We start from the raw sequence: 20,485 nt of genomic DNA on the forward strand, positions 1-20,485 counted from the left end.
CAGCCTTACAGAACAAAGGCTGAGACAAAATAGACAACTTCGGTTTATGCATACTGCAGGGTGCAAAGAGAAAAAAATGGGAAAAAAAAGCAAAGATTCAACTTATCCTACAACTGTGCAGAAACACCAGTATTAGTAACATACAGGAATATACCAATCAGTATGCCAGCAAGGTATGCATTATTATGGCAGCAGAGTTAAGGTAGAAAGTAAAAGGAATTAATTTCTAGAGCTAAGGTATTTTCTTCTTTCAAACTAATGTGTTAGAGAAGTATTATGTGAGCACTTTTACAGTGTACTAAGGCAGGCAAACAGTTACACACTTTCCCTACTGTTTACATACCTAAAATACAAGCACCTGTGAACATTTTTTGAAGACACAAACCAGGTAAAGCTTATAGACATGACTCCAACAAGACACATTTGTAAAGACAAGTTCCACAGTAAAACAATTAAAGGAAAATAAAATATGGCAACTCAGATTTTTGGCAAACATTTTATATTTTTTATATAAAAATCTCAGTAAGAAACCTAGCAGAATATCTGACTGAAACATCTGCCTTACAACAAGTCAAAAAAAAAACCTCACAAAAAAAAAGAGAAATAAGAAAAAAAAGTAAAATTCCAACCCCCAAAATATTTTTTAATTATAAACCAGAATATCAACAAAACACTTAAAATAATCTCAGATTGTTTGGCAATTCATCACATCATAACAAGAGACACATTTGATCATAAGAAAAGTTTAACTTTATATACAACTTCACTTGAACATTTGCTCTTACCAGAGTTCATATACATTAAAAAAGATTCTGGCAATAATACCAGCTTCTATTTTTAATACCTGTGTATAAAATGTAACATAAAATGCTGAAGCTCTATAGTTAGAAGTGACTTTTCATTTCAATGGGTCCCTCTTTGTTGAAAAAGATAAATACTGAAAGAACAGGTATTTAGTTGCAAAATAAAACTGTTTCATTTTCGGATGATATTGGTTGACTGTGAATAAATCTAACCTAGTACTATTTACTTTTTGAAGTTGGTAGTAAATTTATAAGTGAAAATATAATCTAGTAAGATTACATTTTAAATGTCATACTTTGTCACAAATGTGAACAGAAAGGAGCCAAGTCCCTTTCACTATGCTAAACTACTTTAAAGCATGCGAGAAAAATATTTTACCAACTGTCTGAGCATATTTTAGAGAACTTCAGATTTTAGACAGCCCTGGGGGAGCAGAGGGGAAGTTTCCTACTGACATCTGCATAGAATGTAAAATATATAATTAAAAAACCCTAAGGTATATACTAAAGTTTACAGACCAATGCTTTCCATATAATAAATAAAATGTCCATCATTGATTAGATTCATACACAGAGTAAAATACAACCTATTTTTACAAGTTTATGTACAAAGTGTATTAGTAGGCACATGGGGGTGCCTTATGGGTTGGAAGCATCTGCATTAGCATGTCACATTGGGAAACTCCAACTTTCCAAGTCAGTGATAAAATATATAACTACTTTGTTTTTCATTCAGTTACAAAGTAAACTTATTTTTCATCTGAAATAAATGTACATAATATTCTGTATAAACAATAGTTTATAAAGCTGTTTAAAATGTAACTTAAAAGTACTGCATTGTTTAACTTAGAGCTCCGAAACAAGCACGTGCAAATCCCTTTCCTTTAAAAAAAATAGAAGCACAGATGTTTGTTTTCCTTTTGACTCTTCCAAGAAGAGTACTGGCTGGTAGAGATTATCGTTTTGCTTTCTTCAGTGGCGTCTCCTCTGTTTTCTGCTGGCCTTTTCTCCGTACCACTGTCGGGCTGTCCTCCCTTTTACGCTTGGCAGACTGCACCTTTAACCTGAAAAACATATTAATAATTATTTTCACAATGGCAGAGCCTGTAAAAAAAGAGTGGTCAAACACAATTCTGTTCAGAGGGCTGAACTAAACTGTCTATCTCTGATGAACTGTCCATCTCTGATATTTTATATAAAAGCTTACTACTAAAACACACTTCTTAATAGGATATGGGGTACTAACTCTGTGTGTTGGAGAGTGCTCCATATGCAGAATTTGGGGCTAGAATTTTCCTTCTTCCTTCTCTTTCTCTGGAAAGATTTGTGGATTCATAACAGAACATAATGGACTTCACTACCCTGTCCCCTGGCTCACAAAGACAGAACAGCAATCTCAAGCCCTGCATACACAAGAGGGAGTAAAGGGCAGACATCACACACTCTTACCCTGTGCATTCACACACCCATCCATATGCTCACCATATCTCAGCTCTAAGTAACTGTAAATGGGCTTAAACTCCTGGCCATTCACCACCACACACAAAAACGGAGCTTTACAAATTAAAAAGTGTACCAGGAAAGGTGGGAGAGGGAAATACATTCCAAACTTGGTATGAGGGCTCTCAGAATTTACTCTCTTTTTATCAGCTGATCTTAGCTCTTCGAAGCATTAGAATCATGTCATCATATTTAGCTTTAACCCAAACTGCCAATGCTCTTACCCCCTATCCAGGAAAGTATCACAGCTGAAGTTAAAATACTACATAAACAGCATTTTCAGATTCTCCCAAGAGGTTTCCAAGGATATAAAGAAAAAAAAATCTAGTCTTCCAAATGTCAAATAAAGGAAGAAAAAGAAAAAAATGTAAACAGAAGAAAATCCTTTAAAAGCTTTTATATATCACACAAGAACAGAACAAAACTAGTCTGCTGTTCAGATTTTGAAGTGGTATGTTACATATAAGGAAAGGATCACTGCAGCAGCTTCCAAAACAAATACTCAAAGTAGATTCAACTTTAATACTTACTGTGTCAATGGATGAGATTTATTCATTTTTGTATCACTTGGAGATCTTTTTTTAGCTGCTAGTTTCTGTCGTTTTCTAGGAGAAACTGAACTTGGACTGCTGCCTTTAGAAGTTGCACGTGTGGTTGGCTTGCTGGACTGTTTTCTGTAACACAAAAGAATGATGAATTTATATATAACAAAATACTTTTACCAAGTCAATTTCTTCTTGCATTCCAAGTGCAGATAATTAAGACTGCACAGTATTTGCAACAAGTAAATGAAAGTTGCCAAAATAAACAGTGAAAAAAACGTGTTTGCCTGCTTCAAGACACACAGTGATGCCAAGCTGTGTATTTTTTATCAAACGTAGAATCAAAACGCTGCTTTACTGACAACATTTGGTATTTACAAAAAACCCCACCAAACCAATCCATTCCAAATCTTGCAATAATTTTTGTAAGCATCTATGTTTAATAGAATATCTTGTAGTCTGAATTCACTCATGTAAGCCTTGGTATCCACAAGTTCAGAAACATGAAAAACTGGTTATTGGTGATTAATTTCATAGTTTAGAAAACAGGTGACTCAAGTCACAGAAATCCAGCAACGTTGAATATGAAGAAGCATCCTCTTCCACAGAATTATTCCCAAATGCTACTTATAAAATGCAGACTGTATGCAGCACCTTAAGGCAGAGATGCTTTGTTCCAATCAGAGCTAGAAAGGTAGCACTGGGAAATCTGAGACACAACCCCAAATCTATAAAAAATTAGATGCTTCCACAAGCAAGCACAACAAACCCACAAATACTTAAACCTTTATTGTAATTTTAGAGTTAATAACTATGTGAGATTAAAGGAAGTGCCCTTCCTTTTACCAAAACAAAACTGTTGTTTACTAAGTGCTAGTGGTAACTCTTCAATTTTTATGTAAACAAAGAATCATCTAACTACTTTCAGCTTCAGTTCTGAAATTCAGTTCAAGAGCACTGTGGCAACTGTGCTTCAAGTACTGCATACAGTCTAACATGTAATATATACAATATAACATATAATAGCCTTAAGAGGGAAGTAGATATGGTCAATTGAAAGTAATCCCACCACCAGCATAACAACAAGTCTAGACTCCAATTTTTTCCTGGACGACAGCAACACAAATCAAAACTTCCCAAAGCTGCTATGTTTCATTGTTTTCACAGTAAGATCAAGAGGATGAGCTCTGCTAGGATTCAGTGTGCCTACAAAAAGGCAGTGCTAAGGCAGATGAAGAATGGCTTCCTGAAAACAGAACTCTAGCTACCCACACTTGTCTTTAAGAGCAAGATTGCTCTCCAAGCATGCAGATCACCATACCAGAAATTAAATCCTCCAGTACTGCAGATTCATGTATTTAACTTGGACAGTACTTAAAGAAACAGAGAGGAATAACTGTATTTTCATCTTGTTCCAACACCAAATGGTGAATTGTACAGTCAACCCCCATGTCCCATTTCACCCATGAGAACCAACTGTCCTTACTCTCAAACTCTGAGGCATCATTAGGGTGAAGAATGCCAACAGGATCAATTCTCACCCTGTTACATATTCAAGTATGCCTTTTGAGACCCCAACAGTTTCCCTTAGCCTCACCTTTTGTCTCTTCGTTCCTAGAAGAGGGGTACTAGAATTAGAATCAAAATTATTTGGGAAGCTCTTATCAACTTAAAACAAACAAATAGAAAAAGGCAAAAAGAGGAAGTAACAACCTCTTCCTGCAACAAACTCCACAACAACCGAGAACAATATAGAAAAAAGCTTGTTATTGGAGTCTCTACACAGTTACCTTTGAGCCTCTAATCTTGTAGCTGATCTAGTCGTGGCCCCAGAATGTGCATCATCATCTTCCTCTCCATCCTCTTCCTCACATTCCTCTTGCTCTTTTAGTTCATCTTCAGAAGATGTTAATTTCCGACGTTTCTTCTCTGGCTCCGGTGTTTCTGTCCATTTAAAATTTTACACATATGCTATAATTTTCCAAAAGGCCTCCAAAAGGACAGGAACACTTAATTTAGAAAAGGTATTCTAGTCACAAGTCCCACTTTCAGTAAGTAATTTTCCACTTCCTTCGTATTTCAACATTTTTAATTCACACTTGTTTAACTTAATCTTGCTAACACATTCACCACAGTTTACTTACACAGCTCATAGCTAGAATTCACAGAAAATTCATGAGGCTTTATAGAAGCATCTGGGATGTCGCAATTCTGACATGAGATTACAGCAATTTACACATATTTACATAATATTTACACTAGCTGTAACTCAATGATTTTTACTCAAGAAAGGAAAATTGAATAAAGCTTATCTTGGTGCTGTTAGTAAACAGAAAGGCACAGCAGTATTTTGCTATTCTGTTAGGAGCAGCACAGTTTCTCATGCTTTTACCCGTTTCCTCTGACTGAGGCAGAGAACGCCTGGGCTTTCTTCCCCTTTTACGCACAACCATTTCTGCTTTCTCAGCTTCATCTTCCTGAAGAAACAAAATGGAACCATGTAAGTCAAGAACTATTTACTTTACATAGAAGACAGACATTTTTCATTACATACTGCTCGTAAATTTACAAATTACACTTACATTTGTTGTCTCTTTCTTATTAGATATATCTGTACCTAAAAAGAAAGGAAAAAACAAGATTTGATCCTCAACTTCAATTCTTTCACCAAGCAACTTAAAGGGAGCTCCTTCATACTCTCTCAACTTTGCATAAACATCACAGTAGCTCAAAAAACATTTAAAGTCTCTTTCCAATTTAGAAGACAGCTTTGCTGTATTTTGTTATATACAGAGACTGGGACAATGATTATTTTTTTTTAAGTACTAAGGCTTTATATGACTGACAGTACTTATTGCTTTGTTGCATACGCTGTTTTGTTTTAATGGAAAAGCAGAAGTTATTTACCCCTTTAACTATTGTCAACCAATTACAGAATCATAGAAAAATTTGGCTTAGAGGGGGTCTCTAGAGATCATCTAGTCCAATCTCCCGTTCAAAGAATGGCTAAATTAACTGATCTACTCATACTGCACAATTGTTCAGTCCAATTTTGAAACTCTCCAACAACATGGTCCCTCCAGGTGATCTGTTCTCATGCTTAACCTTGGTGCTCATGCTAAAGGACCAAGATGACTGAGATGAAACTCGAAAGGACACTACTTAAAAACTTTCTGGTATGCAAATTACATGACTTCCTCTGCTGAAATACTTCTTACTTCCAACTCAGTAATTTTTACAGGCTAGCTTATACATGTTAAAGCAGATTTTTAACTCTACATCCCATGTCTCAAGTTGGCTTCTCTCCATGGTTACTACTTCTACCCTAACTCTGTGATGAGAGATTTTTCTACAAATCTTTTGAACTCTCTCAAACAGAATTATCTCTAGCACTGCAAGAATAAAAAATCCTTAGCAATAGAAAAGAGAAAAAAACTAAAAAAAAGTAAGATTTTGATCTTTTTTTCCCTGCCATGAAATTGCTGTCTAATTTTTGAAAGCTAAATAAAAGAAGACACAAACTCTAAAACCCTCACCAATTAGACTGAGAGAACAAACAAAAGAATGTCAATGGACAGGATCTAAAATAGATCTCAGAGAGCAGAAATATAGTCTAAAACTCACATGTAAGGTTATGGGGAAAACTATACAAAAGTAAATGAAGTAAAACACAAATACATTTAAGTATTCAAAAATAAGTGAAATAAAACATAGGACTGTCCAGGGTATTAAGTTCTTCACACAACATAAGCACATACATAATACAACCATCATGAATTAATTCTCTTGTGTTCAAAAGAGATACTTCATAATTCTGGTACATTTTGGCAAATTTGTAGCAAAAGGGGTTTTGACTGAAGAATAATCCCATCTAGATCCATGACATGCCTTTAACAGACAACCCTCTGCAAGACATGAAAATGCAGTGCTTTTGCCTAAAGGTAAGTATAAAAATAGTATCTGAGAACAGTACTAATTTCAGAGCAGCAACTGTTGATTAGTGCTAAGTAGTTAGTTTCAAGTTCAGTGTCAGTGTTACGGGAGGATGACACTTTCAGAAAATGTATGTCTCTTAACTGCATGTGCTGTAGTGACTAAAAATAAAACTCTGCATCCCACTCCACATGTGGATTTGTCCCTACTGCAAATCCTTCCGAAGAACACCCAGAAACTACCAGAGTAAGTGAACGGCACAGAGGGTTTCAACTTGGTTTCCTTTTCATTGCCAGGGGTTCTCAACCCCTTCATGCCCACGAATGTTAATACAGGATGAAAAATGTAACAGTACATTCCACTTTACACACTGCTCTTGACATTGCTGTGATATCAACAGCCTTTTACCTGGAACACAGAAATGTTACACAATACTCTCAAACTTTAGGGACACAGTCAGGTGTCTGTCCTTTCGAATAAAAAGCAAAGCAGAATGCACTTTTATTATTGCACATTCTTGTCTGTTCTCTTTGCAGTTCACAGAAGTACCACACAACGAGCTAACCCTCCAGAGACAGTTCTGAACCATATGGATTAAAGCTGACATTTTAACAAATGTGGAGAAAATAGGAAATAGACCATATGTGCAGTGCAGCCAGATTAGTGCATCTGTAGAAACCTAAACTTTTGGAAACTCCAGATTTTTTTTTGAAGATTTGGGTTTTCATATTTTTTGCATGTTTGTTTGCATTTATTTACAAGCCATTTTTTAACCTACTCTTCAGTTCACCTGCTTCCTAAAATGGGTTTTAAAAGTTTTTTTAATGAAAGGACATAATCAAAAAGACACATTTAAACAACCAGTACAGTACAGAATCTATACACAAGAAAAATTATGAAAAAGAAATAGGTATTTCACTTAATTCTATTTTAGTTTGAAGCACTTCAAAGTACATTTTTGAGTCAAGCTAAGCAACCATGTTCCAAAGATCTTACAGCAGTTGTGAAACGGGGAAGAAATATCCCCTCAAGATCTCTCTAAGATCTCTAGATATATATCCACAGATAAAACAAGTAACTGGACAAAAGTTGAAATGTAACGTAGTAAGTGTGATTGATAGTCCCTGTATGAAACAAAACAAGCAGAAATGGAAAAGAGTCACTGAGAGCCAGTCTGATGGGGCACCCACCTTCCTCCGAAGCTCTGCCATGTACTTAGCCCACTCAATCATTTGGTATAGTCTGCAATGCATTATTCAGCACTGAGCAGTGCTGCTGCATCTTTGAACTAAGTTCTTATCAAGCTGCTCTTTTTTGGAAAGAAAAACTTGGTAGCAATTAGGGACAAGTCTTCACTTCATCTCTTTCTTCAGATGTTTTCATTCATTAATAACACTGCCAGTGATGATGTCAGGACTAAGAAGAACCCATGTGATTTTTGTGAAAACCTTCTTCTATTTCTTCCATCATCCATTTTGTAAGTTGAAGCAGGTATCATTTGCTTACCTGTTTGAGGTGTTTTCCCTCTACTTGCAGAGGTAGGAGTTTGCAGCTGAAATTAAAAAAAAGTGGTTTTTTAATTTAAAGAAAATCAGAAAAATTCAGCATTGTGTTTGTTACATAATCGCAGCATTGTAGAATGAATCTGTAAATCTAGAAAACATGAACACTAACGAGTACACAAAATTTGTACTGAGTTTAAGAGTAGGATGCATTTTTCCATTTTGATAAATGACTGACACAAGTCAAATCAGCCCATAAACAAATCACAGCACTTTCAGTAACCTGACACTAAAGTCATTGCAATAAGACATGAAAGATAACAGCAGTTTCAGTCAAACACATTTCTGAGTATTTAATTATCAACAAAGAAGTTTAGTACAGTCACTTTAAGTAATCCCACATACAGATCTACGGAACTACAAGTCACCAGAAATTGTTTATTTACTCACAATGCAGAAAAAGCTATATACAATGACACAATGTCCTACCATGACAGTCCAAAAACTTCAGTGCTTTCACCACTGAATGACTACACCAGGATGCCAATGGTTCCTCTAAAGTAGCACATGTTCCCAAAGCAGCCCTGGGGAAAGTGTCATGCAAAGGCATCTCACCCTAGAGAACCCTGTCTCAGCTGGAGGGCAGGTATCACTCCTCCCTGAGCCAGCCTGCAGCTGACACCAACCACTCACTCATCACTAGAAAGTACCAGACCTTTAAACACTTGAACCAGAATAAGATGATTCTGTTCTACCACACATCTATTTCTGAGCGTGATTTTAAAATTAATTTTAATCCTGAACTGGACAAAAAAAACGCCCCAAAAAACAACCAAACAAAAAACAATCCATAACACCAAAACAGAAAAACCAAATACCAAAATCCACACCAGTTCAAATTATGTTTCATTAAATTAATATTGAAAAAAAAATAAATAGGAAAGACTAGGAATTCTGACACAGAATTCCAGACAACCTGTAAAAAGGGACAGGACTCAAAGGGCTGCCTGAAATATGAGGACAGAACAAGCAGAGACAATAATTCCTTTTATCCATAAACTGGGTAAATTCCCAAGATGTCCAATAGCCATGCCAGCTGGTGCCTCACCAGGCAAGCAGGAAGAAAACCTGTTTCAACACAACTTCATTTTTAAAATCCTCCCTTTTCTATGCAGTAACATTGATTCTGAAATAGAGGAATTCCCTAGAGAGAAGCCTTTAACCAGAATGAATCCAACTGGCTGTACTCTACAAACATGCCTGATCCATCACTGCCCTGTGCTGTAATCCAACTGCATTGCAGAAACAACACCACCACACCACTCTCTTAGCTGTGAATAACCTTCACAGGTGTCAGGAAATAAAACTACCCCTGAGCTTTAAAAGACAGACATTTTTCATGAGCTCCTTACTCACCAGTGTCTCTATCTCTTGCATGAACTGCCATGTTGCAATATATATATAATACAACTGCTTTACGTAATATTTTATTTTACAGCTATGAGGAGATTCTATGTGCTACTATTATGATACATTCAGTAGAGGGGAAAAATTCTTTTTGAAATAAAGTCACCCTTGCTCTTCAGGTCAAAATTACTCTCAGCACAAGCTAAAAGACACATATGCACACCACCAAAAATTCACCCTGCACACAGGTATATATTGCTAGCATAACACTTAGATTTGTATTAAGTGAACCAACTGTGAAGCTGATAGGTAATTTGCTATGTTCTGACTTAACACTACATTTTGATTAAAAAGTTCAGCTTTATTAAGAGATACTATTAATAATTTTTATTGGCTTAGACTGCACTCAATTAGGTTTCCTTAAGATGTTTCTGAAATGCTTTTAACTGTTAAACAGATAAATGGCTCTTGAAATACTGTGTTTAAATGCACCCAAACAAAATAAAGGCACTTACATTCCCAGTGCTCATATCAGCTTTTGACTCCCCACCTGAGGGAAGAAATATGAGTTCAGAACTTGAATGTCACTATTATCCTTGTTTTTGCACACAGCTGTTATGAACTACTTACCACCAGGCTGTACTGCTTCAAGAGGGTATTTACGAGGCCGTCCCCTTTTGCGTTTCACTACTACAGGCTGATTTTCCTATTAAAAATAAAAGACAAAAGTATTTCAAATATTGTAACTGACATTTGGCATTTGAGCAATACAATACAAAGAGCTAACTGAATTCATAATATGACAGTGGCAGAAGTAATGCTTTTCAGTTAAAAAATAGATGAGGCAAGTTTAATAGCAGGAGACACTGCCTGTTACGAAATCGACTAATACAGCTGAAAAGCAACACGACAACTCCCAAATATACACAATTCTCAGTGGTTTGACTCAGGCACAGTGTATCTGAGAATGGAGTGTCTTCTGCTCCCTCAGCCCCAAAATCTCTATCACTAGGTCTCACAAATGCTGCTGGCTTACCCCATACAAGAACTCCAGACTTTACATCCCATGAGCCCCTTTCCCTAATGCCACCTAGCACAGGCTACATCCTGTATGTTAAGCACATGCTTCAAACAGTTAATATCCTAATTATCCCAACACACAGATTGCTGATATTCTTTATATAAACAAGATCTTCAGCAAAAAAGGCCCCTTCCTTTGAAGTTTTAAGCTTTGAAAGAGAACTTTTAAGTAACAAATACGGTCAGATGCTCAGATTGCTCAAATCCCCAGTAACAGACTTTCTCTTACATACAAGGAAAGATTAAATGCCTCATTCAGCATTTACTGAAGTTTAGCAGTACCTCCCCCATATTGGTTCTTAGAGACTAAAGCCTTGAGTGAACAAATATAAAAACATATTCTTAAATTTTCTTCTACTTCCAAATTTGAGGCAAAACCCCCCAAATTATGAAATCCAAGACCTTTCTGAGAACAGTGTCTATTTCTAGAGGCTAGCATCAATTTTAATCTTGAAGGTTAAGACAATTGTTTACAACCCATACTGTAGAATATCTCCAATATGTGCCCAGGAGATAATATAAAGAACAATTAAAATTTCATTAAATAATAAAAACTGTTGAAAGGTAGTATTTTTTTAAAGGCAAGTTGAATTTGTTAATTACTAAACTTCCATATCAAATACAGAGTTTTCAGAAAACATGATTTCTATACAGTACAACTCTATGTAATTGCTTTCTAGACATTCTGTAAGCACTATCAAGCCTAGGAAGGGAGTTAGTCCTACTTCGGTAATGAGACATTGATGCCTCATGGTCTTGTGAGTTTATACTTTGTGACAGAGCTACATAAATCCTTGATATTTTACAGTACCAAACAAATCTTCACAACTATTTCCTAGTAGGTAAAGACAATTTTAATATTAATATTGATGTCAACAAAATACAAAGTAGCAAAAACAGAGTACTGTGAACCTGCACTATCTCAGTGAGTTAATATTTAAGACCACTCACCTCTGGAGAATTTTCATTTGATTCTAGACTGTGCTTTTTCTTTTCAGACATTTCCTGTTCAACGTTAAATTCATCTTCACACATACAAAAGAAATAAAAAAGAAAAAAAAAAAAAAGAAATTGTATACCTTTGTTTTGTTAGGCAAAAGAAATAGTAAAAGCCACAACCTTCACACCAAAAATGTTATTTCATTCTTTAGCCCAAAATTCCCTAAAACACCCATCAGAAATCAACACTGTTTGCCTTGCGGTGACAGTGCATTTGTCTGCCAAAATGCTTCCCCCTAGCACCAGATGAGTTAGGGAGGTCTTCTATTTTTAAGGTAAAAACTAAAGCTCACAATTGTGACATAGTATAAAATGGTAGGACAAATACAAGCCCCTATTCCATTTTCTCACATGTTCCACAAAACAGGAAGCTGAGGATATAAGCACACTGCAGAACAGATTCAGACTTGTCAACTTGCTCACATGAGAAACAAAACTAATAATAGATCAAACTAAGATCAAGCAACATTCTCAGACTGTTCCCACAAAGACAGACTGAAGTAACATCAAAGCCACACTAATAATGTGGACACACCATCTTCTATTATTTATTTTAGTGCAATTAAGTCAATTACAACAGTGCAACTTGCACTCTTTTCTGGTTGGTTACTCTACACAAACAAAATTGATTTGATAGTCATGTCATGGATTTTTTACACAGGACAGCTCTTGCTTGTGGTCAGAGTCAGGAGATGTTATCAGATAATGCTGATTGCTCTGTTTTCCCCACTTACCTCTTTATTTCCCATTAGCTTTCCTACCCAAGATACATACTGAAGCAATAATGGTGCAAATGGGTGGTAACAGCAGAAACACCAAAACTTTTCTCACCATTAAAGAAACTAAGATTAATGCGTTATTTGATAGCAGTAATAGAGCAGAAATCAACTAGACAATACATTCAAATATATTTCCTGGGATCAAGTCCCCAGTTTCTCTCAGAAGTCATTCAAATGAAAAGAAATGAACATTCAGCACGGGTTCAGAAAACCTGCCATAATGGGCGGTTTAATTACCTTTTTCTTCTACAGTACTTCTAGGAGGTGTTTGTGTTACATCAATTTCTTTGGATGCTTCTGCTGCATCACCTGAAGTAACTTCCTACATTATTTTGAAACAAGAGAGGAAAGATGTTTTACTATACATTAAAAATCGCCAGTTACACTAAAAAATCACCTCACCCTGATATATGAGCACTTATTCTACTCAGCAAGATTTTGTACTGTCTCTTAAAAACTCTGATGCTGAGAAGCTTCATCACAAATCAGTGGGTGAGATGGTCCCAAATACACTGCATGTATTCCTAAAAAGAACATCTGTTTTGTCTTAATTCCTGTTTTGATTTAGCAGGAATCAGCACAAAGTCAGAACTCAGGTGAAGTGCAATATACTCTCTTGAAGATCTCAGATCAGCATGTCCATGCAGATGCTGAACTGACTGGAGATCCAACAATGCTCCATCAGATCCCAAGCTCCTAACTATTGTGCAACTCAGTCCTCTTAGTCTTCCACACCTCAAAGAGGTTCAACACAGACCTCTGCCTTTTAAATATGTTTTAACTGTCTCCCCCACTGAAAAGTATCATCTGCTGGTCAGTTCTTTTGTACTCAATACAATGCAAAAGTAGCTTTATTATGGAAACACCTCCCAAAATAACCTGCTGAGGAAATAATGACTAAAATTTTAATCTTATTTACAACTGCGGAACATAAAAGAGTTCTTGAAAATACCTTGACGTTACCAGGTTTCATTTTGAAACATTGACTTTGTTCATCATCTTTTAGCACATCCTGAGCAATCAGCTGGTTGCCTGCAAAAGCAAGTGACAATCAAAGTGTTTAAAAAGTGTCTTCTGCATTTGTCACACCTTCGTGTCACTTTCATACCAGCTCACCACTACCGAGATTCAAAAGTCTGTAAAGCAGCCTCTTACAACAATATAAACAGAAAGTTATTCTAACACTCTCTGAAATGGGAAAACAATACAATAACAAAAGTAAATTACATGTTTCTTGTACATTACAGGTGTAGTTTGGTTTGTTTGCTTCTTTGTTTTTAAAGATAAGCTCAAAATTGAAATTTGGTAGGTAACACATCAAGAAATGTTATCAAGAATCAAAACATCAACTTCAGCTCACCCAGAGACAGGGAAAGCAGTTAATGCAACATGGGATACTAATGATTACACGACTTTTATTCACTCACTTCATCAAATCAAAATTCTTAGAAGAGAAATAAAAGCTTTCATAAAAACATGTTATTAATGATACTAACTTTTTTCTAAATTGTTCTGATATTGAAAAGACAAAAGAAGTTGAATCCAGAGTTTGAAGAGATACTACACTGTCAGACTTGTAATTACTGTATCAACAAAATGCCCAACTTATTTTCATGTTACCTGGGTCTAAATTTAATTTAGAAATGTTTATGCCATTCAATGCCATTCATTCCTTCACACTTTTTGCTTCCAGACAAATAAAAGGCTACACTAAAACTTATTTCTTTCCAATCTAAGAAAAGGACACATCCATCCCCACAAAGTCTATTGAATGTTTATATTTTCCTGATGATTAGCTTCTTTATCTTTTATTTTAAAAGGATAAAATTAGTAATTATTTTATAGACTAAACAAAAAATGTTTTTTCACTTATGATTGAAAAAATGACTATAATGCTATCCTGTGTAGTAATTAAATCCATTATAATATTTTTATCAAATACATTAACTGTAATATTAGAAGTTGTTTTGGGAATATAAATTGCTTTGGTGTTTAGGATTCCCCTATTCCGTTCTTTTCTCAAAAATACCATTTTAAGGCCTAACCACAGTAGAACCTGGTTTTGCCCCAGAAAAGCTTTGCACAAATTCGTGTACTTCTGTATCACCTACATTTTTCTTTATCCATTGTTTCTGAAGATTTACATTGCGTTCCTCTAGATCTATGTTCTTCAGTTATCTGGGTAGCCAAGTTTTCCACCTACACACAAAACACAAAGAAAGAACTTTTTTCTCCATGAAGCTTATAAACACAGAAGAGAGAACCTTTTCCCTTCCAACTACAACATACATTAAAATGGAAAGCAGCTGTTACAAAAGGAATTTATTCCTAGAATTCGAATAACATTCCTACTACACAACAGCATTACCAAAGAACTTCAAACTTGCAGTATTTTCAGAATTTTTGACTGATATTTTTATTGAAAAAAGTCTCAGAATTAAGCGCTCTACTACATGTTTTAAAAGTAGTTCATCACAGTAAATCACACAGAATATCTCTGGATTTAAAGAGACATGCAGGAAAACCAGAATTATCTCATTAGCATCAGAAATGTGGCCAACCAGCATTTCAATATAGTAATAACTAAATTTACTACCAAAGTTTAAGCAACCAAAACACAATTTCAGCCTGCTACTTGTACTAAATGTCTTGGTTTTGCTCCTTAAGATAAACTTCACATTTGCAAGTTTCCCAGTTATCCCTCTTATAAATTCTTGTGAAAGACAACAAACTGCATTAAAGTAGGTTTCTAATTGTGATCAAAACCTCCAAGAATAATCCCTATTTTTTTTCCTCTACTCTCATGGAGATCAGTCAAGCTTCTTTTTTTTTTACTGTCAGTTAACAGTCTTGAAATAGTCATAGACTATGGAACAACAATACAAGATTTTATTTATTTACTGGCAGATTTGAAAGAATAATTAGACATCAACATACACAGCTGCAGAGTCTCAATAAATGTAGGCTCTGCATTTACAAAAATAATATTTTCCTTTAGAGAATATTTAATGTAAATAGAAGTAAATTCAAGTATGAGAAAAGCAGCACAGATTTAGAGAATAAATTTAAAAAACAAGTACTTACATGAGAAGTTTCTAAAGGAATATTCCTCTGCAGCACATCTATCAAAAGAAATTTTAAAACAGTTAGAAGAACTAAGCAAGCACCAAGTATCACAAAACCCTCTACTTCACCTCCCTGAAGATTCCAGAGAACCTGAAACTATGTAAAACTTATTTTCAATGCTGGAAGGAAGAGACATCCAACCTTCTCTTTAACAATACACCCACAAAACAAGAATATGAACTTCTGAGCACAGGATAACTAAAAATCACATTATGTTTGAAATACAGGCAATGAAGGGGCTGTCATCTTTGAAATTCATGGTGATTTTGACATTTCAAATATACTTCTACAATTGGAATCAGAATTTCATCCATCACAATCTTAGATACTGGATCATGGGATGAACTAAAACCTGATTAAGCTTATTAGGCTTCCAGAGAACTAAAGTTTGCATAATTGTACTACTGAGACCTGGAGCTGATAGAATGCATGTAAAGAAATTGTCCAGTTGCTAAACTCTACTATACTCTAAACTCTGATGAAGTAGAGCCTCAGCCTTCCATATCACAAAAAAAAGGAAAATAATTATCAGAGTTGATGAGTGGTCTGGAGCTTTGAAAGAATTAAGTAACTTTCAATACACCCAGAGAATTATAAAGAAGCTGCTCCATCAAGTGTTCTTAAAATCTGATTCATAAAAGCACCAAATTAATACCTTGATTTAAAAGAGCTGCTAAAACATTCCAAGCAACTTTCCTTTTAGCTACAGTAAAAACATAAACCTAAAATCAAACAAATCCTTTTTTTTTTTACACAGCATTTTATGTATTTTGTAGCTTGTTTCTTAAAACTCCACATTTTTGCAATGATTCTCCCACAGCTACTGCTGAGTTGCACATCTTTCAATTTTTAAAGCAGTGTCAAATGAAGAGCTAGTTCCTACCCATTCAAACAGCAATGATTTGTTTACATTCCAAAGAATCTTGGACTACTAAACTAGTGTGTCTGCTGTTCATACTCGTGACAGGACACACATTTGTCTTTTAAACAACTTCCTTTTACGTATGTTGAGCTGTATGTATATATGCACGCATATATACATACAAGAGAGATTATTGTGGGGGAGAAAAAACCTCTCTACCAAGATCTACAAAGCATTAGTCTTTAGAATGTCATATCCAACATGATTTACACAACAAATGGACTTTTGTTAAACATTTTACAAGAAACAAGATTATCTCAGCTAGTTCAATCTGCACATTTAAAATTATAAGTATGGTCTGTCTGTGTGACTGAGTGATGGGAAGTGGCAGAGTTTTAAAGACACTTCAAAGAAACCTCACAGTACAGAAAAACCTGTTCAGATTTTAGATCTAGTGTTCTGAAGTCTACATTCTTCCAACCAATTCTCAGGGTTTCCATTTGCTTTCTTGTGAGCAGAGCATGTCTCTTACCACTCAGCTGAATATACATCAGCTGATAACCAGGCATATGAATCTGACCTACCTGAGAATAAAAACAGAATTCTAAAGTTTTATAGCAATGCTCATTTCTCACCTTACTGCTGTTTTTGTTTTCTATTTGGTATGTCTAAAAGCTTAGAAGTGAGCTTAACAGTGTGTCCCTTCATAGCATGCAGGCTTTCAGCTGCAACTTTCTGTTAGAGGAAAAGTTTCTTTAACCTCCCTGGACAATATAAGCAGCGGTGACACTGGTACCTCTTGGGATTCATTTTAGTTCTGCTTGTTATTCCAATAACTGAGGATTAGCTCTCATCTGGTAGTGCTGTAAACATCTTTGTAATGCATCTGGAGCACAAAATCCATCAAGATGGGCACAAAGCAGGCATTTGTTTCTGCTTTAACAGAAAAGCCAAACAATTGCAATGCATAATTTGGGTTTGGGAAGAATGGATTTTTTTTCAGTTTTGGTCCTACTGACGATTAGTTTAAGTTCATGGAAAAGGAATTACTGATCAAAGATCCAAGTTGACTAACTGAGGTTTCTAACTACATGATTACCTACTTAAAACTGCTCTTCAAATTTGAGTGGATGGCCACAATTATTTTAATCTTTTGGCAAGTAAGAAGAAAAAAAAACCCAGAAATTTTCTGTAAAGTCTCTGTGACTTGTCATATAATACTTACTATTTTCTTATCCTCACAAGGCCTGTCACAGCACTCTAAAACCAGGATGTTCTAAACCTATAAGCAAGAAAGCCATTCCTTGGGGAAGTTTCTGTATCTGTCCTGGACAAATGTTTTTCTTTATTTATTGATTTTAAGTAGAACATTAGCAGCCTACTTTTTTTAAAATCTCAAATTTAAAAATCCTTTCCTACTTTCAGCATATCATGTTGAAAGAAAAGTCTGACCCTCCTTTCCCATAAACCAAATTCAAGGCCCCCTGAACTCCCAAATACATTTAAAGACTTCTGAAGGCTTTCTTTAATTCCTTTATGTGTCATATACAACAAATCTGCAACCCTCCCATTATAAGTAGTAGTCCCCTCAGCATGAAAGTAAGTTGCTATCAATACAAAAATCACCTTTTTGCAATTCCTTAGTTTGAAGATCCACACATCCCTCTTCCCTTCTTGCACTTTCAGGCTGTTGTGACTAAATGCAAAATCAAAAGAAACAAATATTGCAGATATTCAGAACAAGTACGTCTCACTCCGCGCCTTCATGTCATGATGAACATTGTCTTACCATGAACTATAAAAGTCTTCAAAAGCTTTCTTATTAAGACATCATTATATATATTAAGAAGGAACAGTCAGAGCTAAGTTCAACAGTATAGTATTTAGATTTGACCTTAGAGTTAACATTAGTACCAGAGATGAGCTTAAAAAAGCAGATTTCAGAAATTCATAGTGCAACACCTACTCTGAGTTCCAAATACAAACAATAGCCGAGAAATGTTCATCTATACAAGGAAGAAAAGATCTGCTATGTGCAACAAAGTACAGTGATCTGTCTTCAACTTGTGTTTTGGGTGGATTTTTTAGGTTTTCTTGCTTAAAAAAAAAAAAAAAAAGGTGCCTATCAGCTCAAAGTTACCATTGCATAAATAATGCTATATGGAGCTAAGTGAATTAATTCTGATCTGAACATTGTAAACTCAGCTACAGATTCCACATTATGGCTATACTGATCTAGAACTATGTTATGCTGGTGAACAGTGCAGCTGTTTGCAGATGGAATTATCAATAATTCCCACCAGACTGAAGCTGACTTCCACTTTTCTGAAGTCCACCCCTTCGTAGATGCTTGAATCCCTGAACCATATTATCCCTCAAAAAACTATTCTCAGACCTTGGGAAGATACATAGATGGACTCCTGTGTCTGAATGAAGAAGAATTAAACCGTGTGGAATCCTGCCTACTATGGAACACAGCCCAGCCACACAGACTCAGCTTTGGTCCTACACAAGCTGACCATGAGCCCAAACACCCTGGATTATCCAGGGCACCCAGTCTTGTGTGACAGCAGATAACGGGCTGCAGTTATCAGCACACAACAGCAGCAAGCATTGCTCAAACACACACGGATGTGAGAGTCTCAAGACTGGCCAGGATGCAATGCAATGAACAGCACTGTAGGTTTGCTTACTGGTTCAGAGGTTTACTGGTTCAATACTTGCCAGCTCAAAGAGCTGGGGTGTGGGTGACTATTTTACAAGCACTATCAAGCAACATGCACAGAGTATGACCAATTTTTAAAAAAATCAAACTTCAATGTCTCAGTCACAGAAGGAGTATGGGTGAAGGAGGGAATTATTCCTAACACAGAATAACACACAGCTCACAATTTAAAAGCCAGCTGCTTAGAAAACTACAGCTGAATAATCTGAAAAAGTACTCTATCAAAATTCTCCAGTTTAAGTTTTTAAATCTACATTTTTGCTGTACAAAAAGGTACAGGAAGAAACCCTAGCAAGTTGTATGAATAAGCAAGAAACAGTGCAGTAAAAATTTTCAAAATAACAAATACCTTGTCAGTTCTCACGGTACTTTCCAGGTCTTCTGCCAACTTTGGTACGGCTGCATTATTGCCTAACGAAATACAAATATGTTAAAATTATCAGATTATATTATGCATTTATCTCATGCTACAGGAGAATGTTATTTCTCAGTACTACCTCATGAATTCAGCACATGAATTTAAATCCTTCTTGTGGACAGCAGAAACAATCGCCAGTCTGTTTACAGCAAACCAGCTCAACAAAACCCAAACTTGGCATTTGCAAGAACACAAGTACTGCTGTATTTTCCTTAAATACAAAAGGCTTGGAAAATATGGGCTATCAGGATTTACCACAGCTTACTTATGAATTCTGACTTATGCTTTTTTTTCTTGCTTGTTTATGAATTCTAACATTGTTTTTTCTTCTTGCTTAGCCTTCAAAAAAGAAACCATCAACAGATTTTTTAGACTAAATTCCAAACAGCAAACTACCTCTGTATTAATATATGCAGAGCCAAGAGTTAATGCTAAGGATACATTTTGCTTTAAGTGACAGTTATGTCTGAATCTGTCAGCTCTAGAACCATAACCACTGCAAATGTCCAATTTCTACAGAGACTGAAAGCTCAGTAGCTCCTGTTAGTATCCATGTGGTTTCAGAAAATCATAACACCCCTTCCCATTTCATTCCCCAAGGAATCAAGTGTATACTTATAACATCTTAAAAACAGGCCATGGCAACACCACTGTCATGTGACTTCCACAGCATTTTTGGAAACCTATTTCAGAAGTCTGTTTAGACAGCTTTTCTAAACAAAAAGAAGTAGTTACAACACGGTAATTGATGAATTATGCACGTGAAGTGATTAAATTATGATTGCAGTTCACAGAATAAGTACCATTAC

General features: G+C 35.6%; 1 protein-coding gene across 2 annotated transcripts in view; it reads right to left on the minus strand.

The window, feature by feature from the left end:
* Positions 1–727: 727 nt before the first annotated feature.
* BOD1L1 (biorientation of chromosomes in cell division 1 like 1) overlaps positions 728–20,485 on the minus strand; it is a 36,707-nt gene continuing 16,949 nt past the window's right edge. For both annotated transcript variants that reach the window (XM_063401630.1, XM_063401629.1), the window contains exons 11-25: positions 19,608–19,669; positions 18,160–18,229; positions 15,630–15,667; positions 14,657–14,744; positions 13,498–13,577; positions 12,783–12,867; positions 11,719–11,792; positions 10,318–10,393; positions 10,203–10,237; positions 8,285–8,330; positions 5,428–5,462; positions 5,238–5,322; positions 4,636–4,789; positions 2,834–2,977; positions 728–1,867 (exon numbers count right to left, since the gene is read on the minus strand). In XM_063401630.1, the coding sequence (XP_063257700.1) occupies positions 1,759–1,867; positions 2,834–2,977; positions 4,636–4,789; positions 5,238–5,322; positions 5,428–5,462; positions 8,285–8,330; positions 10,203–10,237; positions 10,318–10,393; positions 11,719–11,792; positions 12,783–12,867; positions 13,498–13,577; positions 14,657–14,744; positions 15,630–15,667; positions 18,160–18,229; positions 19,608–19,669 (1,181 nt within the window). In that variant the 3' untranslated portion in view covers positions 728–1,758. The remainder of the gene's footprint in view (positions 1,868–2,833; positions 2,978–4,635; positions 4,790–5,237; positions 5,323–5,427; positions 5,463–8,284; positions 8,331–10,202; positions 10,238–10,317; positions 10,394–11,718; positions 11,793–12,782; positions 12,868–13,497; positions 13,578–14,656; positions 14,745–15,629; positions 15,668–18,159; positions 18,230–19,607; positions 19,670–20,485) is intronic.

Source organism: Prinia subflava, chromosome 7 (genome assembly GCF_021018805.1).
Source record: "Prinia subflava isolate CZ2003 ecotype Zambia chromosome 7, Cam_Psub_1.2, whole genome shotgun sequence".
In the NCBI taxonomy this organism is placed as follows: domain Eukaryota; kingdom Metazoa; phylum Chordata; class Aves; order Passeriformes; family Cisticolidae; genus Prinia; species Prinia subflava.